Genomic DNA, 13,628 nt, shown 5'->3' with positions numbered 1-13,628 from the left:
CACTCCACAGTGTTGAGGAATTTTTATCTTGCTTTCCGACGTCGTCTTTGCCGTCTGTTCAGAGAACAGTTTGTCTTTGAGGGTCTTTCATGTCCAGCCTGGACTGAACCTCTGAAGACCAGGCGTCTTCATCAACCCGTTTCCTGGTTCTGATTCAAACCGGGTCAAAGTTCTCAGGTCTCAACGGGGAACAAGTCTGGAGACTAAAAGTATTTAATTATGAAACAGATTGTTAATATTTCTGATCATGCTTTGCTGACTGACATTAAGGTTTCTTCTGTTAATTGCATTATTATTATTGCTGCTGCTGAGATCACCATGGTTGCAGCGTTTTGTAAACAGTGTAAATATATTTCCTCCCTCAGAGACGTGACTGTAAATCAGGACTCTCTTCAATGCACTTTGATCAATGTTCTCTGTAAATAAGATTGTAAACACTGACTTGAATCTTTTTGCTATGGCTGGTTCCTCACCAGAGTTCAGATTATTTAAGGAGAGCAGAGGAGGAAAAATGAATTTGGTAAAAATGACTATTTTGTATGTTTGTGCTGTTGCTGTGAACTTTTATAGCCTTGTACAGTGAAGGAGAATGAAATGATGTGTTCTGAAGGAACTGATTCACAAAGAAATTTTGAATTAAAACATCAGTGTTAAAAAATCCCTTTGAATGTTTTTAATTTGAGTGAAATGGGTCAATATACAAATTGCATCATGAGGGCTCTCGGTTTACTTCCTTACCAGATCTACTTATGATTCTGAAAATATTATGTCAAATTTACATTTCCAGGTCTAAAGTAAAAACTAAACATTTTCATGTTTGGAAGGAAAATTCTTGTCCCATCCATCCCCCTGTTGGAGTTGATGTCTGATCTGCAAAGCAATTTATACCATTTCTAATGGTACAGATTGAAAAGCATTTTCTGCATTTGTTCTCTTGGCCATTTGCATCATCCTGCAATAAAATCCATACATTTAAGGTTTCCACATAATTCAGTTCCTTAGTGGGGACAGCTACATTAAATTATCACTTTGCAGTTCTAAACATATCTACAGTTTAATGGCAGATCTGTGAGGGCTAAGGATTCCAAGCATGCAGGGTGATATCTGTCAGCACTGCTTCAGATGTGGACAAAAAGCCACATTCCTTGTTCCTGCAGGTGGATGTAGTTTAAGGAAATGGGAAGGAGTTGCTGGGCAGCAGTAACCCAGTTTACCTCCCTCACCCACATCCAGGATCTCCCACTCTAACATTGCTTTGGTGCAGATAAACCATGAATGTTCATATGAGCCTAACTCAATTTATCCCACAGTCTGTTACCTTCAGTTTCTGCTAAAATGAGCTAAACTGACTGAACTGTTCAGTCACATATTGATGACCCAGTGGAGCTTTATGGGAGACAGAATCAGGCAAGTTTAATAAATGACTGGATGAAGAAACACTCCTTCAGAGTAACATCAGGATTATCATAGCTTTTTTTTTCTAATCAAAGTCCAGCAAATAAAGTTCACTGAGAGCAATATAAGCAGCTAATATTTAACATGTTTATTATTCCAGCCTCAGTTTTCTGTTCTTCATGTGACTCCACTGAATCCAACTCTGATGTCGTTCACTTCACAAGTGATGAAGATCCATTTTGCTTTCACTTCCTGCTGATTTCTTTCCAAAGCTCCATTTGTTCCAGGAGGATCTTCAATGTTCTCTTTAGATGATGAAGGAACTCAGACTGACTCCACCCGGCTGGTGCTCCAGGTGAGCAGAAAAACAAACCCTAAAGTCATTCATGTCCTGATAAATGAAACCTTAGAACTGGTTTTGGTTCTGATCACTTTTTACTATTGCGGTCATCCAGCTCTGAAAAATAAAAAAAAATGGAGACCACTGAGAACCTCATTGACAACCTGGTTATTCACCAAATGATTTCTGAACTGAGTAAAATCAGTATTTTAAATGAACTTGTTTTCTTTAGATTATTTGTGGTTTAAAAACGCTTCAACTTTTTTTATTATTTTCACCATTTCTCATTTTCTGCAAACACATTTTTGCTTGGAATGTCAGACATGTTGTCAATACTTCATAGAAAAGAGAACATTGTTCATTTTACTCAAATATAAGCCTATAAAAAAAATAAGATCACAGAAACTGATCATTTTAAGTGGTCTCTTAATTTTTGGATTACAGCTCTGTAATCCAAAAGAGAGCTTTTGGATATTAACATTATGACATTAATATCATAACGTGTAAAAACACGTTTATGATATTAATAACAAGACAATACGCAGGTAAGTGTTTCACCACAAGGGGGAGACAAGCCCCCATTAATGAAGAGATCAGTTGGTTCCAAGTTTAAAAAAGGTTCTGGTTCAATTGGTGTTGAACAGAACCTGGATCAGCAGAATAACAGCAGATCCAGATTTATGAGAAGTGATCTTTCTTCAGACGTCAACAGAGAAACTTTCCTCTGACTCCCAGTCAGTCTGACCAGTCAGACCAGTCAGACCAGTCTGGCTCTTTTCTCCTCATAAGACTTTCAGTTTAAACTAACCTGTTTTATTTGTGGCACCAGTCTGGATCTACCGTGGTTCTGTTGGGTCTCAGCTTGTTTGTTCAGATTTTCTTCATCAACTCTTTGGATCATTTGAACAAACTGTAAGTTTGCTTTGTTTCCTACTTGAACTTTGATGTTTGGAGAAAATGTTCACTTCTGATTTCAGCTGAAAAACTAAAATCTCTGCCGTTTGAAGTTCTCTGCTGGACATCTGGTTTTCTTTATTTTCTTCTCTGAACAAACTGATTCTTGGTTTTATTTCCTGGAATCAAACTCTGGAATCCAGCATTAAAGTCAGAAAAAACAATTTCCCAGTCAGATTATGAAATAGTTAATCTTTGAAGGAGCAGAAAACACTTCCTGTTGCTCAGGTTTACTCTGTGTTTGAATGTAAATGTTGCTCCATGTCTCCATCTAGTGGACTGATAGTAGAAGTGCAGCAGCTGATGGCAGCTTCCTCTGCCTCTCTGCTGTCTGACTGCATTCACCTGACACTGATATGAAGCAGAGAAGAAGAGCCAATCAGAGGAGGAGCAGCTGATCTTTTTCCAGCACTAATGATGTAAAGGATGATCAGAGTTGATGTGCAGATGAATGATGTGTGTTTCCTCTGCAGGTGAAGCTAGAAAGTGTGTGAGCTGATGTGGATTCAGCAGCATGGATCAGTGTGAGGACAGAGAGGAGGGAGTCCCTCCCTCTAAAACCACTCTGTGTGGGGAAGATGAGAGCCAGAGCAAAGGTCAGAGGTGAGGTCACCATCTCTAACTGTCCACAGCCCTTTTCACACAGCGTTCACTATATCAGGCCAGAACAGACGTGGTGATGAAGCTGCTGCTGCTCTCCTCTTTGCTGATTAAGTTTTAATCATCATGTTTCTGTCAGGATCCATCAGAGACTCAAACCAGAACCAGAACCAGAACCAGAACCAGAACCAGAACCCAGCTGTGTGTCCTTGAAGAGCGACTGGTCAAAGGAAGACCAGATTAACTTTAAATCTCCTGGATCTCCACCATCAGAGAGGTGAGATGTTTCTAACTGCTGTAACTTCTGTTTATATCTGTTATTGTGGCCATGTGATGATACCAAGTTCTCTTGGGTTTTATATTATATTTGATATTTGCCTCTTTCTCTAAAATCTGACAAAAGACAGATTCATTCTGAAATAAAACATTTTCTATGAATTATTTTTATGATTCCACCTCTGAAGTTCAAACATCATCCAACATGGCAGATTATCAACCATTTCTACAGTTAAACTGAATATTTAGTGGATCTGATTGAGCAGTGGGCTTCAGTGTCTCTAATGGACCATCTGGTTCTGATTGAAGCTCCATCAGATCCTCCTTGGATGGTCAGAGTAGAAAGGACTCCTGGTTCTGCTCCTGTCAGAACTCAACACTAATCACCAAACTGTTCTCTCAGTCATTTAAACCAACCTGTTGGTCTCAGAAACTGATCTTTCTGCTCTTTAAAGAAGGCTGGACATTATTCAGGAGGATCAATGATCAGGAACATGTTGGAGGATTGGACCGGTTCTGATAGGAATCATTTAGAAACATCAGGTTGATGATCTGTCTGGTTCTGGTTTTGATTTTGTTTTATTTTACAGTCACATAAAAATTATCTTGAAAGCAAACAGAAAGTTTCTAATGAGAGATTTTCTTTCAGGATCCATCAGAGATTCAAACAAGAATCAGAACCAGAACCCAGCTGTGTCTCCTTTAAGAGTGATGGGTCCATGGATCCTCCTTTTGCTGACTTTAAATCTCCTGGATCTCCATCATCAGAGAGGTGAGCTGTATCTAATTGCTGTAACTCTGGAAACTGAACCAGTAAGAACTCAGATGTTTCCAGTTATATTTCCAGAGGTTTGATCCATTATCTACAGAAATCATCTGCTCTGTTCTCATGAAACACCTTCATATCTTTATCTCTGGATGTTGATGATGATGTTCTGTTGCTTCCTGGCTCCATGTCAGACTAACAGTGGATCACATTTCCACTGGGAAATACCTGGTAAAGCCATTCTGGTCCATCAGGACTTGGTTCCTGTGTGCATTGTGAGAGCAGTTCAGCAGGGAAGGAAAGCTTCATGATGTGGTTGGTGAGATCTGCTGGAACTCAACCAAACTGAGCTGATGTGGACCATCAGAGGTTCTGCTGGTTCTTAATGGGATCAGCAGGAACATTAAACTTTACAACATCCAGGAGAGGATCCCACATGGACACACCCACATATTTCAGTCCTCCTCCATGTCCACATCATCTCAGATCTAGTCATCAGAACCTGATGGATGTCCCACACTGTCCTGAAGACCTGTGTGGACAGAGCCTTCACTTCCACTGTCCCCAAGCTCTGGGAAATTGTCTCCACCAGCATCAGATCTGCTGACAGTTTGGACTGTTTGAAGTCCAAGTTCAAAATCAACATTTTAAAATGGTTCCTGGATTATTCTGGTGTTACTGGTATTCATCAGTGTAGATAATTTTCCTCTTCCTCACTTTGAATTGTGTTTGTGTGATGATATGTTTTTCTATATTAGGGACTTTTAATGTGAAACTCCTGGTGATTTCCTCTGTGAAAACTGCTGGATGAATATTTCCTGACTTCCTAATTGTTCCTGGTTCCTCCACAGAGTGGACCAGCAGAGCTCAGAGGTTCCCAGTGGTCCATCTGTCCAGCAGCATCAAACACAGCTGGACTCCATATTTATGGTCTGTATATGAACAACAATTATTTTTCATTAGTTCTGTTCAAAATCACCTTCATGCTGCACTTTGTAGACCAGAGGACTGTCAGTCTGTCCAACATCCATCTGGTGTTTGGCTCCATGATTTCACTCTGACATTTCCTTCATCTATTATTCTGTTCCAGCTGCTGGAGGACAACATTGTTACTTTTGTGAAGAAAGAACTGAAGAAGATCCAGAAAGTTCTGAGTCCAGATTACCTAGAACATTCAGAGAGTCAGAGAGATGATGATGTGTTGGAAGGTGATGATGAAGAGCAGAAGAGGAGCAGCAGAGAGGCAGTGATGAAGATCACATTGAACTTCCTGAGGAGGATGAAGCAGGAGGAGCTGGCTGACCATCTGCAGCTCAGTAAGTACATTTGATGGATAAATTACACATTTGCTGAAGCGATGTAATCAAATTCAAAATATGATTATTTGTTTTTTGAAATCTGATTTTCATTGTGTTAATTTAGGACTTTTTGCTGCAGTTTGTCAACATAAACTTAAATCTGGTCTGAAGAAGAAGTTCCAGTCTGTGTTTGAGGGGATTGCTAAAGCAGGAAGTCCAACCCTTCTGAACCAGATCTACACAGAGCTCTACATCACAGAGGGAGGGACTGGAGAGGTCAATGATGAACATGAGGTCAGACAGATTGAAACAGCATCCAGGAAACCACACAGACCAGAAACAACAATCAGACAAGAAGACATCTTTAAAGTCCCACCTGGAAGAGATCAACCAATCAGAACAGTGATGACAAAGGGAGTGGCTGGCATTGGGAAAACAGTCCTAACACAGAAGTTCACTCTGGACTGGGCTGAAGACAAAGCCCACCAGAACATCCAGTTCATATTTCCATTCACCTTCAGAGAGCTGAATGTGCTGATAGAGAAAAAGTTCAGCTTGGTGGAACTTGTTCATCATTTCTTTAGTGAAACCAAAGAAATCTGCAGCTTTGAACACTTCCAGGGTTCTGTTCATCTTTGATGGCTTGGATGAGAGTCGACTTCCACTGGACTTCCACAACAAGGAGATCCTGACTGATGCTACAGAGTCCACCTCAGTGGATGTTCTGCTGACAAACCTCATCAGGGGGAAACTGCTTCCCTCTGCTCTCCTCTGGATAACCACACGACCTGCAGCAGCCAATCAGATCCCTCCTCAGTGTGTTGGCATGGTGACAGAGGTCAGAGGGTTCAATGACCCTCAGAAGGAGGAGTACTTCAGGAAGAGATTCAGAGATGAGGAGCAGGCCAGCAGGATCATCTCCACATGAAGACATCACGAAGCCTCCACATCATGTGTCACATCCCAGTCTTCTGCTGGATCACTGCTACAGTTCTGGAGGATGTGTTGGAGACCAGAGAGGGAGGAGAGCTGCCCAGAACCCTGACTGAGATGTACATCCACTTCCTGGTGGTTCAGACCAAAGTGAAGAAGGTCAAGTATGATGGAGGAGCTGAAACAGATCCACACTGGAGTCCAGAGAGCAGGAAGATGATTGAGTCTCTGGGAAAACTGGCTTTTGATCAGCTGCAGAAAGGAAACCTGATCTTCTATGAATCAGACCTGACAGAGTGTGGCATCGATATCAGAGCAGCCTCAGTGTACTCAGGAGTGTTCACACAGATCTTTAAAGAGGAGAGAGGTCTGTACCAGGACAAGGTGTTCTGCTTCGTCCATCTGAGTGTTCAGGAGTTTTTGGCTGCTCTTCATGTTCATCGGACCTTCATTAACTCTGGAGTCAACCTGATGGAAGAAAAACAAACATCTGAGAGCCTTTCATTATCTAGAGACTCTAAACTAAATTCTCTCCATCAGAGAGCTGTTGACCAGGCCTTACAGAGTCCAAATGGACACCTGGACTTGTTCCTTCGCTTCCTCCTGGGACTTTCACTGCAGACCAATCAGAGACTCCTACAAGGTCTGCTGACACAGACAGGAAGTAGCTCACAGACCAATCAGGAAACAGTTCAATACATCAAGGAGAAGATCAGTGAGAATGTGTCTGCAGAGAAAAGCATCAATCTGTTCCACTGTCTGAATGAACTGAATGATCGTTCTCTAGTGGAGGAGATCCAACAGTCTCTGAGTTCAGGAAGTCTCTCCACAGATAAACTGTCTCCTGCTCAGTGGTCAGCTCTGGGTTTCATCTTAGTGTCATCAGGAAAAGATCTGGATGTGTTTGACCTGAAGAAATACTCTGCTTCAGAGGAGATTCTTCTGAGGCTGTTGCCAGTGGTTAAAGCCTCCAACAAAGTTCTGTAAGGACACACATTGTTACTGTAGTTATTTGATAGGTAAAAATCTGCTAATTATGAGGTAAATATTCATGTTTTCAATGTCTCTTCAAAGTTTCCCATTGCAGGGGTGTTAAAAAAAACACAGATTTCCTTCAGCAACTGGACATAGTGTTTACATATTAAAGCAGCAAATTCCTCCACTGTTAAAAATGAAATAGGAATTTTGTGGGATTTTATAATGCTCTTTCCAGCCTCCTTGTTACCTGTAATTCAGTCCTGGAGGTCCAACTATAGAATGAACCAGTTCACAACAAATGCAAAGGTTGTGTAAAATAAGATAGATCCTTCCATTTAGTTCATAGAGGAATTTCATATTTCTCTTGCCAGCCTCCTTGTTGCCTTTAGTTCAGTCCTTCATGGCTGGAGACCCAAATATAGACTGAACCAGTTCACAACAAAAGGCAACATGATTATATATAAAACAGTCCATTAAATCAGTAAAGAGGAACATTGTTGACAGGAAAAAGACATTTTGAAGAATTGTATTAATACCATATTTTCCTCCCTGTCTCCTCAGACTGAGTGGCTCTAACCTCTCAGAGAGAAGCTGTGAAGCTCTGTCCTCAGTTCTCAGCTCCCAGTCCTCCAGTCTCAGAGAACTGGACCTGAGTAACAACAACCTGCAGGATTCAGGAGTGAAGCTTCTCTCTGCTGGACTGAAGAGTCCAAACTGCAACCTGGAAACTCTCAGGTAAAATGTTCTCCATCCTGATGAAACCAGATTTCTGTCCATTATATTCTATCAGTTATGATGCAAATGTTTTCTCAATAATAGAATAAAATATTAATAGATGTCTTACTGTGAGATGGATGTTTCCCCATACATTGGTTTTCTCAATTTTTTTTTTTTTTTTACCAAACATGAGTTTTGTTTGTATGACAATTTTATACAATCCTTTTATTGAACAATTTGATTCTTGTTCAAATAATAATTTTTATCAGTTGCTGCTCAGTTTTCCATCTCTGTATCCAATAGTTAAACATGTAAAGATGAAACTGTAGATTTGCTCTGCTTTGATTCAAGCTGCTGTTTTCCCTCAAACCAGCTCTGATGCTGATCCTCAAACTGAGCCTGATGCTGATCTTCAGCCCAGCCTTGATTCTCAGGCTTCATTGGACTCTTTCTGTTAAAACTGACATGGATTCATTTAGTTCATAGAGGAATTTAATTTTCTCTTGCCAGCCTCTTGTTGCCTTTAGATCAGTCCTTTATGGCTGGAGAAAATATAGAATGACCAGTTCACAACAAGCAAATGATTATATATAAAACAGTTCATTAAATCAGTAAAGAGGAACATTGATGACTGAAAAATAATTTTGGAAATTATTTAGACATATTTTCCCCCTGTCTCCTCAGACTGAGTGTCTGTAACCTCTCAGAGAGAAGCTGTGAAGCTCTGTCCTCAGTTCTCAGCTCCCAGTCCTCCAGTCTCAGAGAACTGGACCTGAGTAACAACAACCTGCAGGATTCAGGAGTGAAGCTTCTCTCTGCTGGACTGAAGAGTCCAAACTGCAACCTGGAAACTCTCAGGTAACTCTGGGCCGTCCGTCCGTCCGTCCGTCCGTCCGTCCGTCCGTCCGTCCGTCCGTCAGTCAGTTCAGACCTTGGTTTCTACCTCAATCTTCTCATTTTCTCATCATGTGATGAATTGTGTGTCTGCAGCTTATCAGGCTGTTTAGTCTCAAAGAAAGGCTGTGCTTCTCTGGCCTCAGCTCTGACCTCCAACCCCTCCCATCTGAAAGAGTTGGACCTGAGCTACAATCATCCAGGAGACTCAGGAGTGAAGCTGCTGTCGGCTGGACTGAAGGATCCACACTGGAGACTGGAAGCTCTCAGGTATGGAGGAACCTGCTGCAGGAGCAGAGAAGGTCTGATAGAGGAGGAAGAGGGAGAAATGTCTTTAGTCAGTCTGCTGGGAAACATTTAGTTTGAAGCTGAATGTTTAATTTGATAATTAAATATTTAGACGCCTCATCTGGAGGCAGAGATCATCACCCAGTTTTCTGGAATATTTCCAGACTAAGAACGGATCACAAGGAAAATTAAAGAGTGAGATGGTTTAATAGTTTAATAGGGACTCTGACTAAATTAATAACAAAGTTCAGTTAGATTTCATGATGATCTATTGATGCAGAAAGACTTTAAAACAATATTTGATGGAGCTCCAGACCAATCAGCCCCAAGAAGCAAAGATGAGAAGAAAAGTAACTCCATGTTGGTCAGATGGATGTTTAAAGTTCTGGGAGAGAAAAATAAAAAAACTTTAGATTTTATACAAAACTCACAACTTTCAGGATTTAATAAAATATAAATGACATAAAATGTGAAGAAAACAATTCATGAGGCAAAGAAAGAAAGTGAGAATTTTAACAGTTTCATCCATTTAGTAGTTTGATCTCCACCAGGGGGCGACATCTGGAAATGATCAAAGAATGAAAGGAATCAGGAGAGAATGGAAATCCCTTGTTTTCTAGAGGAAATGAAGAATTGCAGTGAATGATGGTGAAAAAGTAGAATTGTGCTCTGTTGACTGGTAGAAATTAAAAAACAATAATAAAACCTTTTAGACAGATCCAAGAAAAGACAATGTGTTCAGGTTTCCAGTCGTTGGAAAAACTTTTGGGAATGTTCAATAAAGTTTGGGAAAAATTCCCAACGTGTTGGAAAACCAGGAAAATCCATCCGACCAATCAGATTCCAGATCCACAGCTCTGACGTCACATTTAGGATCAATAATGGAATGGTAATAAGAGAAAGAATCAGATTTTATTGATAAAGTAGAGGGATGATATCAGCCCATCAGATGGTTTAGAAGAGGAGAGGAAGCATCATGGGACTGCAGAGGTCCTTCACCTGATCCTGTTGTTGGGACAAGAACTTTGTTCCTGAACTTAAGGACATTTTTCATGTTTCTGTACGTAAGTAGATTTAATCCTGGGAACTTTTACTCCACTACATTTTACAGTATCTGTACTTTCTACTTCACTACATTTCTATAAATTGTTGTGTTACAAGTTACATCCAAGTCGCTTTGAGCTTTTTGATTTGTTGGTTAGTTTGAAAGTAATCAATGATTCTGGTGCCTTTGCCTCCCTGATATCATGAACTGATAACTTTCAAAAATTCAACATCAAATCTGAAAAACATGTGGAGGCAAGTTAAGCTGCTAAACGCTGTCTGAAATTTTCAGGGTAAGATGTAGCCTTCACATGTCTCATTCATGTTTTGCTACACTAGTAAACATATGAACTTTTATCAGTCTATTCCAGGGTTGGCAATTCCGAGGCCTCAAGGTCTCCTGAAACCTTTAGATGTGTTTCTACTTCAACACACCTGAGTGAAATAATGAGGTCATTAGCAGGACTCTGCAGAACTTGACTGCATTTAGGAGGTGGTTCAGTATTTGATGCAGGTGTGTTGGACCAGGAGAAACCTAAGAGTTGCAGGACACCGTCCCTCGAGGACCGGGAATGCCCACCCCTGGTCTTTACTCTTTCTGAACTTATAGGCCAGGGGTGGGCACTCCAGGTCCTCGAGGGCCGGTCTCCTGCAACTTTTAGATGTATCTCTACTTCAACACACCTGAATCCAATAGCTGAATCACCTCCTAAATGCAATCAAGTTCTCCAGAGACCTGCTAATGACCTCATTATTTGACTCAGGTGTGTTGAAGTAGAGATACATCTAAAAGTTGCAGGAGACCGGCCCTCGAGGACCTGGAGTGCCCACCCCTGTTATAGGCCCTATTCACATGTGCCACTCAGGCTGCGTTCCAAACTCTGTTATTCTTACATCAATTTGATACATTAGTTCCCCAATGTCGGTCCTCGAGGGCCGGCATCCTGCATGTTTTAGTTTTCTCCCTGATTTAACGCGCCTGGATAATTTGATGGCTCGTTAGACGCCTAAGAAGAACATTGACATGCTGAAAAGCTTGATACTACCAGCAGGGAGGGAACTAAAACGTGCAGGATGCCGGCCCTCGAGGACCAACTTTGGGGACGCCTGCATTAGGGGCTTCCGCATTTCCCATACATATGTCCTGGGTCACTTTTTAGCTGTTAAACGGTTTAATCTGTTGTTTAACAGGTCCGTAACCTGGTTTTCTGAGCCGCCTTCAAACGCAACATGAACGCTGAGATGCTCGCGCGGGTCGTTTTACGGGAGTAGGGGGCAGTAAGGTTGTATGTGTTTAGGGTCACTCCCGTGTCAGGGAGTGATCTCGCAGAAATGGATGAGGGTTGTGATGGCGGGGAAAATGAAGGAACATGGAATATTCAAAAGCTAAAAACAAACGCAGAAAATCGAGACAATAAACAGAATCGTCTCTTTCTGAGGCAGAAGGAGAAACAGTTGTGATGACAGACTTTAAAATAGTCTAGAAAACGGTCAACGAGGGTGTGTCCTTTGGTACGTGGAATCTAATAAAAATTACTATAGAAATTACCTCACTGGTTGGAAAAGTGAAACATGTTAAAGTGATGAGAGATGGATCTTTATTGATCATTTGTAATGATGTTAAACAAAAAGAAAGGGCACTCAATTGGAAACTTCTCATCAAAGAGGTCAAAGGTCACATGTGGGGTACCCCAAGGTTCAGTCCTAGGACCCCTCTTATTCAATATTTATATTCTCCCACTAGCTCAGGTTATAACAGGAAATAATATTAGCTACCATAACTATGCGGATGACACACAGCTCTACATTATGATGTCACCAGGTGACCTTTGACCCCATCCAATCACTGAATAAATGCTTAGAGCAGATAAATGTGTGGATGTGCCAAAACTTTCTCCAACTGAACAAAAATAAAACTGAAGTCATTATTTTTGGACCTAAAGAGGAACAATCTAGAGTTATAGATCTAGAGCTATAGATCTAGAGCTATAGATCTAGAGTCAATGCACAGCTTCAGTTATTACAACTAAAAACTAGCGATCAGGCCCGAAACCTGGGAGTAGTGATGGACTCGGACTTGAACCTCCAGAGCCACATAAAGACAGTACAAAATCAGCCTTCTATCACCTGAAGAACATCTCCAGGATTAGAGGACTAATGTCTCAGCCAGATCTAGAGAAACTCATTCATGCGTTTATCTTTAGTCGCATTGATTATTGCAACAGCATCTTCACAGGCCTGTCCAACAAATCAATCAAACAGCTGCAGCTGATCCAGAAGCTGCTGCTCCTGTTCTCACTAGAACCAGGAAGATAGAGACATAACAGCAGTTTTAAAGTCCCTCCACTGGCTCCCTGTAGCTCAAAGAATAGATTTTAAAATACTGTTAGTTTATAAATCACTGAACGGTTTAGCACCACAATACATCAAAGATCTGCTGTGTGTTGTATCAACCTTACAGACTCTCAGGTTCTGGTTCTGGTTCTGCTCTGCATCCAGAACCAGAACCAAGAGAGGAGAAGCAGCTTTCAGCATCTATGCACCAAAAATCTGGAACAAACTTCCAGAAAATTGTAAAACAGCTGAAACCCTGACTTCCTTTAAATCTTAACTAAAAACAGACCTGTTTAGAGTTTTATTTGAAATGTAATATGTATGGATTCGTATTTGTGGATATTTATTTATTTATTTATTTATTTCTTCCTGTTGTGGGCAACGGGGCCCGGCGAATACCCGTGGTTAAACGGACGGCGGAGTCTGGTGGTAACAGGCGCTTAAATTCCGTGACAAAAAGAAGGAAAGGAAAAAAAGAAGAAAAAAAAAACACTTGGTATTTTATTCTATGTTGCATGACTTTGTGTTTTGTGTTTATGATGTAAAGCACTTTGAAATGCCTTGTAGCTGAAATGTGCTATACACATAAAATTTGATTGATTGATTGAATATTAAAAAAGTCTTAGGTGAGAATGTAAGGGGAGAATGTTGGATAAAAGGAAATGTATATGGCGTAATTTCAGGTATTTCTCCTGATGTGCCAGTTGATGACATTAAATATGTCAGGAGGGAAAGTAGTTGAAGTCAGATGGTTGAAAAGGAACCAGGATGGAGAAAGGAGTGATAGCTTTTCTGTCATGATAAAGTTTGA

General features: G+C 40.8%; 1 protein-coding gene across 1 annotated transcript in view; it reads left to right on the top strand.

The window, feature by feature from the left end:
* The first annotated feature begins 6,762 nt into the window (after window positions 1-6,762).
* The window catches only part of LOC129353044 (ribonuclease inhibitor-like), a 56,368-nt gene continuing 49,502 nt past the window's right edge, over window positions 6,763-13,628 (top strand). The window contains exons 1-4 of the mRNA XM_055022252.1: window positions 6,763-7,545; window positions 8,102-8,275; window positions 8,942-9,115; window positions 9,248-9,421. Coding sequence (XP_054878227.1) covers window positions 6,779-7,545; window positions 8,102-8,275; window positions 8,942-9,115; window positions 9,248-9,421 — 1,289 coding nt within the window. The 5' untranslated portion in view covers window positions 6,763-6,778. The remainder of the gene's footprint in view (window positions 7,546-8,101; window positions 8,276-8,941; window positions 9,116-9,247; window positions 9,422-13,628) is intronic.

Source organism: Poeciliopsis prolifica, unplaced genomic scaffold, assembly GCF_027474105.1.
Source record: "Poeciliopsis prolifica strain line A6 unplaced genomic scaffold, Auburn_PproV2 SCAFFOLD083, whole genome shotgun sequence".
Classification (NCBI taxonomy): domain Eukaryota; kingdom Metazoa; phylum Chordata; class Actinopteri; order Cyprinodontiformes; family Poeciliidae; genus Poeciliopsis; species Poeciliopsis prolifica.
The sequence above is the reverse complement of the archived record's forward strand: the minus strand, read 5'-3'. Positions and strand labels throughout refer to the sequence as shown.